At 36.6% G+C, this 19,789-nt stretch overlaps 1 protein-coding gene across 2 annotated transcripts in view; it reads left to right on the top strand.

The window, feature by feature from the left end:
- Positions 1-2,655: 2,655 nt before the first annotated feature.
- The window catches only part of LOC121381250 (myb-like protein X), a 30,823-nt gene continuing 13,689 nt past the window's right edge, over positions 2,656-19,789 (top strand). Inside the window, exons 1-10 of one of the 2 annotated variants that reach the window (XM_041510487.1) lie at positions 2,656-2,824; positions 7,327-7,402; positions 7,617-7,739; positions 8,727-8,895; positions 10,763-11,027; positions 13,550-13,652; positions 14,668-14,827; positions 17,233-17,291; positions 18,027-18,109; positions 19,381-19,402. In XM_041510487.1, coding sequence (XP_041366421.1) covers positions 2,769-2,824; positions 7,327-7,402; positions 7,617-7,739; positions 8,727-8,895; positions 10,763-11,027; positions 13,550-13,652; positions 14,668-14,827; positions 17,233-17,291; positions 18,027-18,109; positions 19,381-19,402 — 1,116 coding nt within the window. In that variant the 5' untranslated portion in view covers positions 2,656-2,768. Of the gene's footprint in view, positions 2,825-7,326; positions 7,403-7,616; positions 7,740-8,726; positions 8,896-10,762; positions 11,028-13,549; positions 13,653-14,667; positions 14,828-17,232; positions 17,292-18,026; positions 18,110-19,380; positions 19,403-19,789 lie in introns of those variants that run through there. The other variant, XM_041510486.1, reaches the window with a different exon arrangement.

The raw sequence follows: 19,789 nt of genomic DNA, 5'->3' as shown, positions 1-19,789 counted from the left end.
CCCAAAGTGCATTTCTAATAATTCTAAAAACGTACGTTCGCCTAAAAAGTAATGGGTATCGAGACAAGCTCTTGTTGGCTTGCGGTGAACTCGTATGGAAAACGTACTCGTATGGGGGGATATGCAGTGAACTCGTATGGAAATCCACAAGTGAACTGGTATGGAAGACAAATTACTTGTATGGAAATTACAAACTGATATATCCAATACTGTATAGCAACTTGTGTGTAGTTTTTATGCAGAGTTCGACAAATCCGCTAGCCCAACGTCCGTGGCTAGTGGTTTTTAAGTTTGGGCTAGTGAGAAACGCAAAACATGCATGGATTGTTTACGGTTTCTGTCGCAGGAAATAAGTCTAATGACATGCGTGTTTTGATTATAGGTGACTGCCGTTGACACACAAGAAGCATGTAGGGCCTATACAAAACAAGTGTCAAAATACACATTTAAGAGAAATATCAAAGTATATCTGCATATCCATACATCCCCTTCGAGTTCACCGTTATTTTTTCTATACGAGTTCGTTTTCCATACAAGTTTTCCATTCATACGAGTTAGTTTCCATACGAGTTCACCGCATCCCCTCTTGTTAGGCCTACTTTTTAGATGGTATTTCCCTGTTTAAACATCACAGACTTTAGCTTCTCACTGTTATAGCCTTATCCAAATATGTGTTGCAATTAAGTTTGTAGATTAACTAAACTTAATTAGTGTCCATTTTCACAGTCTGGCACTAGGGTCTGCGCCATTATATAGGCCACCAAAGTATTCGTCCGATATATTTTGCAGTCAAACCGAATCTAATAATTCAGTTTGTCAAAAAATATATCGGATTACCTATAAGTCTGGGATTGGCACTGGCGTAGGAAGCGGGGCAAGGGATAATATGCCCCCCCCCCCCTCCCCCTCCCCCCGATCCAGTAGCAGCAGCGTTGGTTTATATAGAGAATAATACATGAATTGTCGTTAGATACCATTTATCTCACGAGTTGTTTTAAAAGGTATATCTAACGAGCGAAAGCGAGTTTGATACGTTTTATTTTAAACAACGAGTTGTGAGATAAATGGTAGCTAGGCTATCTAACGGATACAAATGTATTATTCTCTAGACCTACATACCCTCAAAACAAAACAGGTTTTAAGTAAATGTTAACATCTTTTTCGAGTACAAATCATTTACAGCCGTTGCACTTGTAGCTAACTTACGCGTCACAGACCCATGATTGTCAGGTTAATTATACGTCACAATGTAATCGATTTCCATCGTGTACGTAGTTTTTCATTGGATGTATGGCAGCTAGTGGTGATCTGGTCATCACCTAGGAGCAGCCAGTCGTATGTCTATACATTTTTATCGCGCGTACGTGTGTAAACAACTCATGGTGCTTTCACCAACCGGTGTCTAAGCAACATATATGTGTCTGCGTGCGTGCGTGCGTGTGTGTGTGTGTGTGTCCCACACACACACATGTATACACTTTTTGGCACCTTCCTACGCAACTGATTTGTTTTAAAAGTCATCGCACGGCCGGTTGATACTTGGTTCGCACTCCAGGTACCGCGCGCCTACCACCCAGGATGATTTTTAACGACTCAGTGGGTAGTCACTTTTATATTTCTCTAACATAATTTTTTTAACCTATAGGCCTACATTATAAACGCAAAAATACGTGTGTAATGTGGTTCTGTGGTTCATACTGTACTTCAATGTACGAATTTTTAAACTTTAACAAAATGTTCTATGCCTTCTAAGCTGTAAACGTTTAAAACATAATTTATTTACTTTCTTCTTATTATTTTTTATACAAACTAATTATAGCGTGTGTCCTAAGAAATAATAACACACACACACACACACACACACACACACACACACACACACACACACACACATATACATATACATATATATATATATATATTATGTTAGAGACTTTGCAATATTAACATATTTTTTTAAACATAATAATAGTAATGTAAAAACAACAACCCCACGGTGTTTATTTATTAATTTTAATTGTGTAGAAAACAAATTGTTGATACTTATGTTAATCATAGACCATAAAAAAAAAAAATCATACATTATGATTAGGGCCTACATGGTTACAATGAACAGTTCTAAGCCAAAGACAAAAATCTAAAATGTAAATACGATTTAGTTTAAACGCCGGTAATATGTAAATGAGAAAATGTATCTGGTTTATAGTGTACTATATAATAATGCGTAGCATACCGATTTTGTTCAAAATGTTATATGTTTACTTGGAGTTTTAATTTTTGAATGGGCTAAGGAAGTCTGCCTTTAGATCCAGTGTAATAAAAATTTGAAAGTTATAATTGAATTTTAGTTTTAATAAAAAGAAACACTTTCATTTTTATAACAGCACTTGTTTGTCTACTAGCACAATACAACTGCATGCAAAATGTGTTTGGGTTAATGACGCTGACACCAACCAGAATCTTTAAATTAATTTAGTGACCGTCAGTCGCAGTCACCGATTCCACGATCCAAAACCGAACCGAGGTTGCAAGACGAAGAGTTCCGAGTAAAATGAACCTTCCGAATAATTCAAAGCACTCTCGGCGATTAGTTCCGATTGGTTCCGCGTGTGACAGGTGCGTAATCACGTGGTATCAACTCGGCAACTGCAAAGATGGTGTAATTTAGCGTAAACAAAGTTATTTTCTGACTTTTTATGCTAACCATAAGTTTTCGAAAACGTCTCTGACTTTTGCATACGATTTTATGTGATTTGAAATACACAACTATGACTTTTACGTCCAGGGATGTCAAGGACGTTGCAGACCTTGTAGCTAGGAAGCTGTGAGTTTAATACACTATGAACACTATGTGACTATCTGAATGAATCCGGGTCGTTCGCCCTTATTCCTATTCGACCCCGAGTCGTTTCGCCCTTATTCCCGTTCGCCCCGAGTCATTTCGCCCTTAGAAAGAGACGTTTCGTCCTTAGAAAGAGACGTTTCGTCCTCCATTATGAGTCGTTTCGCCCCTATGTATTGGGAGTGGTACTAGTATGTAATATTTGGTATATACAAATAATTTTACCCATAATTTTGTCGTAATAGTCACCAAACAGGCAACAAGGTTGTAGACTTAAAGTAAATTCCGAAACAAAATGTTGACAACTACAATAAATTGTTTCTACTTTTATTTTTCGTTAGATTTTACCAACATTTTGTCCAGACAGAAATCTTGAAAAAAACAATTACAATGACATGGATTCCACATACTAGATGCTAACCATGTCATCTGTATTGACTTCGCTGAGATCGCAATGGATATCAATGGATATTACAGAGGCCAATTTCGCAAATTTGCAAAAAAGTGGTCACCCCCCACCACACGCACGCGCACGCGCACACATACACACACCAAAGCACTTTATAACTAATATGTCCTATCGACAATATTAATGTGTAGGCTAGTCTTTGTACTTATTAATATAAAATACATCAGGCCCGTAGGAACTGGGATGGTGTGAGGGGAGGGGTTCTTTAAAATATTGCACATAATAACATATACATATAAATGGTGTTTTAGGTTGATAAAGGGTTACAAATTGATAACCTATACTGATTTGCAACTAGAGTCAATGTTTACAAACATAAACATGAGGGCGAAACGACAGGGCGATTGGGAATGAGGGTGAAACGACCTGATACCATCTGAATCCGCACATCACATATTTTCGTACATCTCGCCGTTAAGCTAGTTCGCCCCCCTCCCCCGGTCACCGTCAGTTTGCACCATACTAGCTCTCTCCCAAACAAAACGTCAGAGTGTTCGCAATGTATTGTCTGTTTGCCCCAAGTAATATATGGTATTAGATTTTATATTGTTTTTGCTCTGCCCATGCAAATAAATAATTCTTATTCTTCTTATTGTTGGCTAGCCCATAACAAAAAACCATTTACCCCCCCCCCCCCCCCTTTCCTTTAGGATTTCTGCAATTAAAACAAACAAAAAGTGTTACAAAAATTTGTCCTTTAGGCAATTTGTTGCAATTAAAACAAACAAAAAGTGTTACAAAAATTTAACAATAAATTTTTTTTTTATATTTACTGAGTAACTGTTAATTACCATACACTTGGTCTCATTTGTCCCACTATTATGAAAAAAAAAAAAAAAGAGGAAAATGTGTTGTAAATACCACTTACACATACATTGAATTTCAGGATATATTTTTTAGGCTCCTGCCAGAATTGTAAAGTGTTGCAGTACAGATATTTTAGGATTTCATCTGGGGTGTCGTTAAACATTCATTCATTCATTCATTCTGATAATCTTGGATTTTCAAAAACATTGAATCCTGCTAAATTTGCAGCCTGCACATGTCTTGAACATAAAGAAACCACATTACAACCCCAATAATTTAGAAAATGTACACAGCAAAAAGACATGCCAATGAAAAAAAAACCTGAATATAGTCCCAAGACAAAAGAGTGCCGTGGTGAATTAAAAAGTCCAAGGCATTGCCGATTTTTGTGGGCAATATTACAGTGGTTGCATTCTATTGTGGTTATATATTTGTGTGCACTCTTATTAGGTGCTAACTATTATGTTATTTGTTATGGGGTATCTAATGCAATCAAGAAGGAAACAGGTAGACACTAAGCACAAGGTTTATTCTCACTTCGAACTCGTGGTAACCAGACCTGTCAACCCTCCCGGATTCCGCGGGAGTCTCCCGGTATTTGATCAAATCTCCTTTCTCCTGTGCGGGAGACAGTTTCTCCTGTTAAATGACATTTTTGTAAGCATAAAAAAAAATCGATCCTCTTTCGTCAAAATAACAGAAGGGAAGTAACTCTGCCTTTTTTTTCTCATTCGAAAAATGTCGACTACTTTCGGTTTCCGAGAATGTAACAGGCCGAATTGTCCCGACTGTTTAACCTTTGCCGAAGTGAGAATTGTGGGATAGCCTATTTATATTGTTAAAAAAGCACATGGAGTTTATAAAATGACGTGTTATTATAATGTTTGTTGTCATCGTAATGGCTACGAAGCGTGTTGCCGCTAATTCAACAGGCTGTGTATTGACATTCAGTGTTGCTATATAAAAAAAAAAAACTATCCAATTTAGTTCTAATAACACCTCTGAATTGTAAAATGTCTTCCCACTGGATTACATAATGCAACTATGACGAATCTGAACTGCCAGACTCACGAGTTGACAGCGATACACACGATGCATGTTAAAATCACATGTCACAGCAAGACAACGAAAAGACCAATTAGCTGTATAAACATACTTGTGTCAGTTAATTTTGTATGTTTGTGCGGTAAAATGTTGGTTATAAGGGTACACTTCAAGAAATTATTTTTGTACAATTAAAAAATGTTGTGTTTGACATTGACATAAAGTTACTCATGGAAATGGGTATAATTCCGGTATATTTCACACGATGTCCGTAATGAGGTTTTACTTATGATTAATGAAAATAAAATGTTTATTGCATCATTATAATGATTTTAAATAAGTACCACGCCACCGTTCCTCATTATAGTAAAAACTGAATATTAATTTATAAGATTTATATAAATTTGTTTTTGGTACTTAGGTACACTAACCACAAATGATAATGTAACGCAACCTGTAAGGCTAAGTGTAATACCGTAAATGTACTAATTAATTTTTTTTTTTCTTGTTCATGTTCTTAACATTTTTGGATAAAATATTTTTTTTTTTTTAAATATGTTTTAAATTATAATATTTAAACTTAAAAAAAAAAAAAAAAATTTTTAATATATATATATATATATATTTTTTTTAATGCCAAGATCTAAGGTTAAGAAGTATATATGACATTATAAAGTATTCATATAACTTATTGTAATAATGTTTTTTTTAAATCTTGCGATTTTGGGTTAAATTGTGTGAATTTAAAAAATCTCCTGCTTTTTGACAAAATCTCCTGCTTTTTCAACACACACCTCCTGCTTTCTCTTGACTAAAGGTTGACAGGTCTGGTGGTAACCGGCCTCGGTGGCGGCGTGGCAGGCCATCGGTCTACAGGCTGGTAGGTACTGGGTTCGGATCCCAGTCGAGGCATGGAATTTTTAATCCAGATACCGACTCCAAACCCTGCGTGAGTGCTCCGCAAGGCTCAATGGGTAGGTGTAAACCACTTGCACCGACCAGTGATCCATAACTGGTTCAACAAAGGCCATGGTTTGTGCTATCCTGCCTGTGGGAAGCGCAAATAAAAGATCCCTTGCTGCCTGTCATAAAAGAGTAGCCTATGTGGCGACAGCGGGTTTCCTCTAAAAAAAATCTGTGTGGTCTTTAACCATATGTCTGACGCCATATAACCGTAAATAACATGTGTTGAGTGCGTCGTTAAATAAAACACTTCATTCTTTCTTTCGAACTCATGGTGACAACAAGATTTCACAAGATTACAATCTCTAAATCACTAACATATAATTTTACATATCGATATACTAACCTACCAGTGTTATACCACCATTAGTAATGCATCACTCTGGATAAGTTAATTGACAGGGTATGCACTTGGGATTTTCTTTGACTGGCCAATCGGGCCACTCACAGCAACATTTTGACTCGCCCGTACAACTTTTGAATGGCCCATGGCCGAATTTCGTTAAAACCCCCCCAGAAAAAACTTGGAATTATTGTCATTGGCATCGTTCACAGTGACGATTGAGTGTTTGGAAAAGGTGACTCGGTATATTCTGTAAGAATCTAAAACGTTTGTAAACAAAATCTTTTCGAAACATAGCGTAGCGGAATGTGACAAGTTGTTCCGATTGAACCTTTAGGTGACCGAGGTTTTCCGAATACATAATCAAAAATGGTCACTATTATGTCCTAAATGGGTTTGGTTGCGCAGATACTAATAAGAAACCAGTTGAAAACAATAAATAAAAAACCACTTTCCGATCTCATACAAACATTAGTTATTTGCATTTTGATACATATTACAACATGCGGAAATTTTTGGTCGCCTAGCAGGCGACACGTGATAAGGTTTTAACTTGCCCGACGTTATTTTGACTCGTCATGGGCGATCGGGCGACCGACCGTAAGTGCACAGCCTGAATTGACTTGTACTTATTACAATCAATTAGTTGACAAAATATTATGTCAGCCTCCACATTAAAATATAAAAAAATTATTTCCAAAAGTTTTCCTTCTTTTTTTAATGTTAGATGAATCTGAAGTAATTGACTAAAAGCACTTAGGGTGTATAAGCATTTTCTCATTTTAATATGTTTTGTTGTTAGAATTTCTACCTTTATTGTTTTAGTTTTTTTGTATCTTTGTCTTCTGTTTTTTTCAGGGAAATTTATATGAATTTGGAAAGACGTGAATCTCGATTCAAGCCTGAAGGTTACTATAGAACCACACCAAAAATGGTTAGTACGCATGTATTCGTATACAACAGGGCTTGAACCGAAGACTTTGTTACCTACATGTATGGCAATTTTAGGCAAAATGCTCACCTATAGTAATTTTGTTGTATGTTGTATTAACTGAGAGCATATTTCTTCCTCGGAGAAGTATTACCTATTTAGAGTAGATGACACATATCTTGCATGTTCTGTTACGTAAGAATGTGTTTCTTCCTAGGAAGAGTATGACCTACTGTTCCGAGTGGATGACAGTTTGGCTAAGAATGACAAGACTCGACTTCTGCTGGCCAGCGGAGGAAAAGGTCATCATAACCGAAGTCCAGGAGGACCCAAAGCCAAGGTTGTTATCTCTTCTGGATTAATGACGTGATCATTGGTGTTAAACTCATGCTTATGTTTTGTTATTTGCTGCACTCCAAAACAAATATTGTTTTAAAAATTCCAATATTTATTATATGGCATCCAGTGGCATACACATGTATGTGAAAATATCAGTGAAATCAGGGCTAGCTCTGGATGTGTAGAAATTTCACCAAATTATCAATTAAACTTTAAAAATTGCAGAAACCCATGATTATTTTGAATAAAATATCAATCATTACATGAAATAATTTTGCCAAATTAAAATCAAATTCGCCAGATGTGTTTAAAATTCACAATGGGTGAATTTGGCAAGTGCCAGAGCTTGCCCTGGAATAGTAATTATGCTATCAATCACAAACAAAAAATACAAATGGAAGTTGCTACCTTCATAGTAATGTACACCATGTAACGGACTAATAGACTTTTAATAAGCAGCCATATTTCTAAAGAGCATTTCTAATGAACCAAGGTGCAGGGATGACAACATTCTCTATACTGTGTAATTAGAAGCTTTGGATATTTAAAATTTGGTAACATTTGTATATATATAAAATATATATATAGATATATATATATATATATATATATATATATATATATATATATATATATATATATATATATATATATATATATATATTATTTTATATTATATATATATATTTATATATATATATATATATATATATATCCTCCAGAGATAAAAATTGTTCTGGATTAATAATCATCTGTACAGTTTTACTGGGTTTTCCACTGCATACATTCTAAATTGGGGGGGGGGGGGGGGGGACACCATTTTGGACCATTGTACAACCCTAACCCTAGAGCCAATTTCAGTATCGGACGTTCAGTATTAAAATTTGAACAGTTTGTTTTCTAACCCACTTTAATCTCTTCTTTTAAATAAGCATGAGGTGACCACTGGTATATTTCTCAACATAAAATATATAAAATTATGTTTCAGAAATCCAAAGCATTAGCTGGCCAGAAAAAGAAAGGTGGCACGGAAAAGAAGACCTCGAAGACGAAAGACTCGAGCAAGAAGACGGAGAGTGAGACAGTGCATGACGAAGCTGAGCCAAGTGAAAGCCATGGTTTAGTGGTGGCAAATGGTGATGCAGAAAGTGAACGAGGTTCCTCTTCATATTATCTTCGTATTCGTATATCTTTATTATAGATAATACTACAGTATAGGACACTGAGCTGAAAATATCAATACTCATTTACCTTTTACAATTTAATATTGTATTACAAATAGGTCAAATTTACAAAGTTTGTTTTTGTAATCCCATTTACATGCATAACAATGAATAACATTATTTTGTTTGTACGTGCCAAATTTAATTATGCTAATCATGATCTAACTCATTTGGTAGAGTGCTCGTCTGAGCTACTCCAGCCAGTACACAATATTTGACATCTAGGTAATCAATGTACCCTAGTGGAAACTTTACTTTACCTTGTTGAAGATTTACTTTACTAGTGAAAACTTTACTTTACCTAGTGGAAACTTTACTTTACATAGTGGAAACTTTATTTTACCCAAGTGGAAACTTTACTTTATCCTAGTGGAAACTTTACTTTACCCTAGTGGGAACTTTACTTTACCCTAGTGGGAACTTTACTTTACATAGTGGAAACTTGACTTTACATAGTGGAAACTTTATTTTACCCAAGTGGGAACTTTACTTTACCCTAGTGGAAACTTTACTTTACCCTCGTAGAAACTTCACTTTATCCTAGTGGAAACGAACTTTACTTTATCCTAGTGGAAACTTTACTTTACCCTAGTGGAAACTTTACTTTACCCTAGTAGAAACTTCACTTTATCCTAGTGGAAACTTTACTTTACCCTAGTGGAAATGTTACTTTACCTAAAGGAAACTTTTCTTTGCCCTAGTACTATTGAGTCAACTTCCTTGAATAGTGATAGTTTGTGGGATTTTCTCTGACTAACTGTGTGAATATATGAAGAACAGTGTCATCCTTGTTTTTGAATAAAGTTGGGTACATTTAGTGTTGGTATTTTGTAAGACCCTTTCCTTGGCTTATGTGAAAGCAAAAGTAGGACTACCGTATATCTTCGCCTGTAAGTCGATCTCGGCTATAAGTCAAGTCCCTAATTTCAAGCCCTGAAAACTTTTTTTTTTATTGACCCGTTTATAAGTCGACCCATGAATAACAACTTATAAATATTGAAGTATTTCTTATTTTCAGCACATGAGAAGAATAATGTACAATATTTGAACAAAAGAAAATTATTTTACAAACTTCGATTTTCACGTTTTGTACATAAATACGCTCTCATTACAGTCAGAGACCAACCTATGTATATTTTTGGCAATTCCTGACTACCAAACGGTAGGCAAAGATTCCCGCTCTAATACCACAACAATCCTATGTTTGACGTCAAATACCTTTACATTGATCATTTTCGAGTTAACTGATACAAAAAAATCCACATATTAATCACTAATACACATACTACAGAAAGAAATCCGACAGCACCCACATTCAGCTATGCTTCGCAGACGTAGAATCACGTGATCGCACACTGGGCGATTCTGCCTTGTGCAGCAGTTACAGGGGCCGTCTCATACCAAGCGACGTTACAACATGGAAGATTTGGATAATGCTGTGTACTAATTCCTGTTCTACGCAGCCGTCCACTTTTATCCTCGAAACGTTCTTTACAGCATGCACATTCCATCGCAGAAACACAAAAAGAAACTAATCCATGTTGTAACGTCGCTTAGTATGAGACGGCCCCTGTAACTGCTGCACAAGGCGGAATCGCCCAGTGGCGATCACGTGATCTACGTCTCGAAATACCCCCAAGTTATAAAATAATGTTTGACTTATAGGCGAAGATATACGGTAGCACTTTTTATTCATTATTGGGAATACAGTAAAATACATTTAGACGCTCATGGTTAATAATTTTATTATAAACTTTAAATGAATGTCAGTGTAAACTGCGATGTAATCTTGTTGTGTTAGGAAAGAATGAGGAGAACTGTAAAAGTGAGGATGGTGCTATAGAACTGAAGGAGGAAACAAAGGATCATACACATTATAATCGAGAACGGGATAAGGAAACGACGGGTCAGAAAGCTGATGATGATGTAGGCAAGGACGGTGAAGCTAAGGATGAGATGTCAGATAATCCAGGAACAGATAAGAAATCCAAGGATCAGTCCGGGAATACTAAAACTAAAGGCAAGGGCTCGCAGAAAGAGAACAGAATTAGCCAGAAACAAAAAAGGTACATGTTTGTTTGTACACAGAAATGTTTTATGGTCTAAAATTTTAACCTTCTGACTACTGAGATTTTTTGCCGGACGTCACGCCAGTCGACATACTGTACACTGTATACAGTGCATTCTTCAATTCATGGTTCTCGCCGTTTTGCACACGACACTCACCGGAAATGAATTATACAGTTTCCTGTAAACATTACTTTACACAATGGCTGCTTTAGTTTTCTCTTTTTTTCGGCAAGCATTTTCGCTTGACAACAATGGTGGCACGTGGCAGTGATTTTCAGGGATTGATAGCTGATTGTGACAGCTGATTTGATAATAAATTTGATTTGTTTTACCAACAACAAAAATCACCAAATATTGGGGATATGAATCGTAGTTCTTTAAAAAATAATAAAAAATGCGGGTCAAAAACCCACTGTTATTGGGAACAATTGGACATAAATACTGGACAGCTGGCCACAAATGCTTGTAAGTAAATCAGGCATTGAAATAAGCATTGTGTCTGGTAACCCATTTACAGGTTACCATACAATATAGCCTGGTAACCTATAGGTTACCACAACTATATGAAAGTTAGAATTGAATTCCTGTTATCGGTACGACTAACAAAATCTGGTAGTAAATTTATCTAGTAGGTGCTGCTTAAATGCGGATTGCCGAAATTGCTTTGCAATTGCACAAGTGCACACGAACATGAGTGCAATTTCGTACGAGAAAACGAAATGCGGAAGTATATCCATCTAGTGGACGCTGCTTAAACGCCGAATGACTATAATTGCTTGCAAGTGCACGTGAACATCGATGCAATTCCTTACAAGAAAATAAAACACGGAAGTCCAGAATGCATTGCCTGGTTTACATTCGGAAACGCAACTACTGTTACATTGAAACTTTTGTCGAGAACGAATCACCGTTCTCGAATTTCCTTACATGTTGTAACATCCCGGTAACCTGAACGACCGTTCTCGACTTATTTCGATGCCTGTAAATGCAACTTTTAAGATTTTTTGCCTCATTTTAATCAGCATTAACTGATCTAAAATATAAAAATTACAAAAAGCCACGAAAATAATACTTACCAATTCAGATATGAACTTTATTTTATGTATTTATAAAACATTTAAGTGAATATATGTGAGTAAAAATTATAAACTTGTACCCACTCAACGTGGTTTTTGTCAAAAATTAATCCAGTAGTCTAAAGGTTAATCACTTTTCCTGTTATGTGCTGACTGTAATATTGGTACTAAGTGTGGTAAAAAGATGGCAAATACATTGCAGGCACGGCGGAAGCAATAAGACTGAGATCGAGGGCGCAAAGCAAAGTTTCCAGTGGGTTCGGGGGTACACTTGTTTCAGCCAGTGCACCACGACTGGTATATCAAAGGCCATTGTATGTGATATCCTGTTTGTTAGATGGTGTATATAAAAGATCCCTTGCTACTAATGGAAAAATGTACCGTAGCGGGTTTCCTCTCGAAGACTATATGTCAGAATTACCATATGTTTAACATCCAATAGCTGATGATTAATAAATCAGTGTGCTCTTGTGGTGTTAAACAAAAGAAACTTGAACTTTTTTCATATATTAGGTTTTATCAATGTTGAAAAGAGTACTACCAAATTTAAAAACATGTTTAGAACATATTAGGATTCATAATGAAATAGAACTATATTCCTTGTATTTATCCCCTCCAACAAAGGCTTCCAGAAGACGAAAAAGATGGAAAAACATTGGTCGGGCTTTACAGCCATAATTATAATGTATCTTGTATATGTACGTTATTTACTTTCATTACAATCAGACTTTATGTGTGTGTATTTCTTGTATTTAATTATTATGTGGATGTAAGATCAAATAGAAATGAAAATGAAACAAAAAAGAAGAAAAAGGTTTTATCTGTGTTCACATTTGTTACAGAAATGCTAACACCTATAACTTTAACACATACTGTCTTTGCCATAAGCAAAATCAAGGTAAGCTGCAGATCACTCTTCTGAATTGGTGCTAGGCGAGCAATCATACAAAGTTTCAAATAAAATGCATCAAATCTTTTATTGTAAGACGATCAATTTGTCACTATCTAAAACTTTCTAGGTGAGTGGAGGGGAGTGGGAGTCGTCACTGGTCTTTCCTGGTGAAGATGGGGCGAGACATAGCCCAGTGGTAACGCGCTCGCTTGATGAGCGGCCTGTTTGGGATCGATCCCTGTTAGTGGCCCATTGTGCTATTTCTCGTTCCAGCCAGTGCACCACAACTGGTATATCAATGGCTGTGGTATGTGCTATCCTGTCTATGGGATGGTGCATGTAAAAGATCCCTCTTTGCCAATTGAAAAGAGTAGCCCATGAAGTGGCGACAGCGAGTTTCTTCTTTCAATATCTGTGTGGTCCGTAACCATATGTCTGATGCCATATAACCGTAAATAAAATGTGTTGAGTGAGTCGTTAAATAAAACGTTCCTTTCCTTCCTTCCTGGTGAAGACTGATATACATGTTTGATGTGTGTTTTATTGGCAGAAAGAAGAAACCACTGATTAATCCGAAGCTGACCGACCCCGCCCTTCATGTCGTGCCTATCCGTGAGGTTGGCAGACTTACCAGTTTTGCCAATAACCTTTTTGTAAGTGACATTTGTGAATTACTTACATAAATTGTAAGTCACACTTGAAACAGTTTATTACCCCAGTGGTCACTCATAACAGGGAAAATAATTTCCATATTTCAGTGGAAAATATTCTACATTGGTCTAACGAACAATACTATTGGAGGATTTGACACTTACAAACAAATTATCTCATCAGTACTAAATATGACGTCATCACGATTTGGCAAACACACGATGTCATGTAGTTTAAAGAGTTTGCATTTACAGCTCTATGTTTTTGGTGTTAAATTTATAACAAAATATCATTTTATATCATACTCAGAACAGTGCATAAAGTGGTTTACATTGTTTCTATACATGTACGTTCATGTGTGTCTAAAATAAAAGCTTTTAGAGAAAAAATAGCTGAGGTAATAAATAGAATAACAAACTCAGTACCAGTTATTATCAGATTTATGTCCCTCATAAAATAATTTTCATTTGTGACTCGCTAAAGCTTGTGACAATTGAAAATTATTTCACTCGGGACAAATTTGATAATAACTGGTAACTTGTTTATTATCCTCTATTTAAGCATTAGACCAGATGAATCAGTTAAAAACTAGAGTTAAAGTGTTTTGGGGTGTTTTTTTAAAGGAGTGTTATCTTAAGTTTCAGTGTTTTAGTTGAAAGTTGTACTTTGTTCTTCTATTTTGAGAATTGGTGACTTGAAACATTGAATAAATTTAATATAGCTTATATTAACGGTTAACACTGATCCAGGTCGAAATGTAATTGTAGGAAAATTCAACCTTGTACTGTTCTTTTGATTTATCCTACTACATATATGCACAAAATTTCTAAATATATTCATGTAAGTTAAATTTGGTGAATTTGTTGTATATTTTGTAAAAAAAGAAAGAAAAAAAAGGTTAATTCAAAATGCAGGTTTTCTCCAAACTATTTTTGCCAGGCAAACTGTGATGTAATCAAAACATTTATTGACTGAGCAAGCCTGTTATTGTTTGCTTGTTTTGTTTTTGGTTCTAAGAGTGAGCAGCCAATTGAAAAGCTACACGTCATCCACCGGTACCGCCCCAACAGTGACGACATCCCCCACCTGACAGAGAACGGCAGGGTGCAGAACTACACAGACCATGTGGGGGCGGCTCTCCACTCTGTGAAATACATTGATTATTACCTGAAACAAGGTGAGAGATTTACCTGTATTTTCCTGTTTGACATCCCCCACCTGACAGAGAACGGCAGGGTGCAGAACTACACAGACCATGTGGGGGCGGCTCTCCACTCTGTGAAATATACTACTCAAAAGAATTTAAGGGTCAGACGATATTTTCGACATTATTTTCTGAATGTCAATTATATTAGCTAGACCATAATGTCACGCATGGTATTGTTCCATTTTGACGAAAGTGGGTCTAAGCAACCCATAAATGAATTAAAATCCACTGTCATTGACACTGTCGACTAGTTCTAATGGCGAAAACATGCTTACATTTGCACGTAAATTAGGGCGAAAGCGAAAGGTCTGCTAAGTGCCCATAACTTGCTTTTTCACAAAGCGCTTCATTTGCACGCTTTGCACGTGTATTCCATGTTCCCAATGCTGAATTTCCGTATAATTGGAGCTTGCGTTCGTGTACGGTGCACCCTCCAAATTCGACAATGGTACGACTTCAACTGACTATCAAAGATCGAGGAAGGGCTATTGCTTGGCTTCAGGATGGCAATACGCAAAGAAATGTTGCTCTGAGACTTGGTGTCAGTCAGAGTGTCGTTGGCCGACTGTGGCAACGGTACCAAGCAACGAATTCTGTTCGAAATCGTTCACGTTCGGGAAGACCCCGAAGCACTACAAATAGAGAGGACCGCTACATCACCAATATGGCTCTACGTCAACGCACAACCACTGCACGCCGATTACGTGACAATCTGCGGACTGCGACTGGAACTCGAGTGATCAAACCATACGCAATCGTCTGAGAGCCAATAATCTACGCTGCCGTCGCCAGGCTGTTCGACCACCACTCCTACCACGTCACAGAACGGCCAGACGTCACTGGTGCACGCTTCATCTGCGATGGCAACGTGTTCAGTGGGGTCGAGTGATGTTCACTGATGAGTCCAGGTTTAGTCTCCAGTTCAACGACGGTCGGGTTCGTGTCTACAGACGTCCTGGGGAGCGCTTCGCTGACGTTAACGTTAGACAACGTCACCGGTTCGGTGGTGGCAGCGTCATGGTGTGGGGCGGCATCTCTATCCACCACAGGACCCCCGTCTATGTGGTGGATGGCAATCTGAATGGAATCCGCTATCTGAATGAGATTATCCGGCCGTTGGTTCTCCCAGGCCTTCAGCAGATTGGCGGCGGGGCAGTTCTGCAGGATGACAATGCCAGACCCCACCGCGCCAGGGTGGTAACGGACTTTCTCAGACAACAAGGTATCGCCAGGATGGATTGGCCAGCATATTCTCCTGACTTGGCCCCAATAGAGAACGCCTGGGACGAATTAGGCAGGAGAGTTCGGGATAACCATGCCCCTCCGGCCAACCTTTATGATCTGGGTCAACTTCTTATGGCAGAGTGGCAGGCCATTCCCCAAGAGTTCTTCAGACGTCTGATCAACAGCATGAGGCAACGATGTGTCGAGTGTATTCGCGCCAGGAGTGGATTCACACACTATTAAACGAATGTTCTAATGTGTAAAATCCATGTTTGACAACCTTCAACTTTGACAGCATGTCATGTGACTTTCTTGTATACAGTGACGTTTATTTGTGTTTTTTTGTAAATATGGAGCAATAAATAAAAAATTTGGTGTAGTTTACATCATCAATCTAATACACTCAGAAACTTATTTGGTTATAAATTTTTGACCCTTAAATTCTTTTGAGTAGTATACATTGATTATTACCTCAAACAAGGTGAGAGATTTACCTGTATTTTCCTGTTTGACATCCCCCACCTGACAGAGAACGGCAAGGTGCAGAACTACACAGACCACGTGGGGGTGGCTCTCCACTCTGTGAAATACATTGATTATTACCTCAAACAAGGTGAGAGTTATACCTGTATTTACCTGTTTGACTTGGTGAAATACATTGATTATTACCTGAAAGAAGATAACAATTTCAACTCTGAAATATGTTGATTACCAGTATTACCTGAAAGAGGGTAAGAATCTTGACTTTACCCGTAGTTACCTGTTTGACTTGATGAAATACGTTATTACCTGAAAGAAGGTAAGAATTTTAACTTTATCCATATTTACCTGTTTGACTTGGTGAAATACATCAGTTATTACCTGAAAGAAGGTGAGAATTTAGACTTTTATCTGTATTTACTTGTTTGACTCGGAAAAACATCAGTTATTACCTGAAAGAAGGTAAGAATCTAGACTTTACCTGTATTTACCTGTTTGACTCGGTGAAATACATTGATTATTACCTGAAAGAAGTTGATAATTTCCACTTCACCTGTATTTACCTGTTTGATTGTGAATTACATTGATTATTACATGAAAGAAATATTCCTTTCCTCTCGTCTGTTATCTGAAATAATATAATAATTAATATTTGGTGTGTTTTTATGCAGGTCTTCAGACAGGGAAGAAAGAATATTCCAAGAGACTTCAGGAACTTAAACCAGCAAAGGTATTAACAATCTACTTGTTCCTATAAAGAGATATTTTCCCTATAGCCAGGACTTCTAGATTATGGTAGCCCCACTCCCATGGCTAGTGATATTCAATGTTGGGCTAGTAATTAACTACTATTGCCATGCCCGATGGCTAGTGAAATCTTTTTGGATCAAATGTTGCAGTTAAGTCTATTTTGTAAATATGAATATTCTGCCCCCACCCCAACCCCCAAATGTTAGTGTTTTTAAGCTCTATCTCCCTCTTTAGGTGACATATCTGATTATTACTATTGTTTAGTAAAATTATATTAACTTAAAGTAAAGTAGGGCTAATGAATTTTTAATCGTGGCTAGTAAATTTTTAAAATCACTGATCCCATAGCTAGTGAATTTTATAAAAATTCTAGAAGCCCTGCTATAGCCCATGTCACAGGTAAGATTATGTAAGATATTTTGTGTGGGTTTCCATGAATCTGGTTATTAGAATGATCTGTGTGGAGACTCGGATCTATGGATCAGGAAGATCCAACTGTGGGCAACAGCTGCTCCAGTTAGTCAGTTAGGTGATTTAAAAAGAAAACTTCTAACATTGAATGTATGTTTATTAACACTAAATATGCTTGAAGGTAATCCTGAACACTTTGTTAGATCACTTTCATTTTGTGCTGTTCACATTATTACCACAAAGATTTTGTGTAGTTAAATTATGAAATCCATTCAGTAATTTCTATTGCGGTCTGTATTTGTAGGTGACTGAGAAATCAGAGGAAACACATTCTGACAACCGTGCCGTAATGTCGGATGGAAAAAGGAACAAAACCAGTTCACAAAGGTAACTAAGGTTACACTTTACATTCGTGGAAACATGCATTTAGGATTCAAATAAGACACCTTTACCTTTCACTATGACATCTTAAAAGTTTAGTAAGACACCTTCACAGTCTACTAATATACTTTACATTTTAGTAATGCACCTCCACAGTTCACTAAGACAACTTCACAGTTTGCCAAGACATTTTCACAGTTTTCTAAAATATCTTTACAGCTAAGACTTCTTCACAGTTTCTTAAAATAACATCTCTTTACTAAAACATCATCGTTTTCCAAAACATCATCAGTGTTTACTAAAACATCTTCACAGTTTACAAAAACATTTTCACAGGTTTTATAGAAAATAACTAGTTAATGACGTCGGATATCTGCTTTATCCTGTGATGGTAAGAATGGGAATTTTTCATTCGGCCTGAACAGGATAAAGCCGATATCCGACGTCAGTAACTAGTTATTATTTTTATTCTGCAGACCGTAAAAATTAAGGGAAAATGAGCAATTTTGTAAGCTACCTATGCATGTGACGTCATATGAGTGGCATCTAAAGTCATATTCTGCTAGTATACGTTTATGACTTTGCTTTAATCGGTCATCATAATCTGTCAATAGAAACAGTGGTTGCAGGATAAAATGTCATCTTCACATTTTACTTGACACTTTTTATTGACTGATTAACAATGTTTTAGTCCATTTATAATCGCACCTATGTATGTACATAAACTTTTATTTTTTCTATCGTACTATTGGAAGAGTTTATAAATATACAAAAAAAATTAAGGTTTCTTTAACATTTAAAAAAATTTCTTTCTTTTTTTAAAAGTTGATGGTTTCAAGACAAAAACTAAGACAAAGACTTCTCTTTTAATTACATCTACACATTTTGATAGATACCTGTATTGTAATCTGAGTTCGAAACAGTAAATTTTTACTAATTCAGAGTTTTTATATAAAAATATTATAAATGTTAAGAAACGACAGAAGACACATCAGTAATGAGGGGAGGTATTTCACATCAATAATCATCCGTGGTTTACATTTTGTTTTCATTCTAGTTTTTGTCTAGAATTTAGTATTTAAAAAATTACCTTTTTATCAGCCACATATAGATGTTTCCGATAATGTTGCATTAATCCTGAGTTTTCGGTTTTCTATTTGTTGTTGTGTATTTTGAACTTTTGTGTACACGTCTTGCACCGTCACATGCATGTTTGTTACAACAACAGTCACTGTTCACAAATTCACTGTTATTAATCAAAGCTATATGATTTACAGGAACAAGAAGACGTTATCACAGGTAAACAAAGTTAGATTTGAGATTAGTTGCAACTGATGCTTCTGACTCTGCTTGCTAGAGTTTTGCAAAAATAGAGTTTAGAGTACAGCTTCCTGTTTTTTTAATAACCTCCATTCTGAATGATGACTACAAAAATACTGTCCTGTGTTTCTTTGTGCATGTTCTTTCATAAATCTTCCTGTCCTTTGGCATCTGAGGTGGGAAGGAAGGAAATGTTTTATTTAACAACACACTCCACACATTTTATTGACGGTTATATGGCGTGGACATATGGTTAAGGACCACATAGGTATTGAGACAGAAACTCGCTGTTGCCACTTCATGGGCTACTCTTTTCGATTAGCAGCAAGGGATCTTTTATATGCACCATCCCACAGACAGGGTAGT

This window comes from Gigantopelta aegis, chromosome 9 (assembly GCF_016097555.1).
Source record: "Gigantopelta aegis isolate Gae_Host chromosome 9, Gae_host_genome, whole genome shotgun sequence".
Classification (NCBI taxonomy): Eukaryota; Metazoa; Mollusca; class Gastropoda; order Neomphalida; family Peltospiridae; genus Gigantopelta; species Gigantopelta aegis.
The sequence above is the reverse complement of the archived record's forward strand: the minus strand, read 5'-3'. Positions and strand labels throughout refer to the sequence as shown.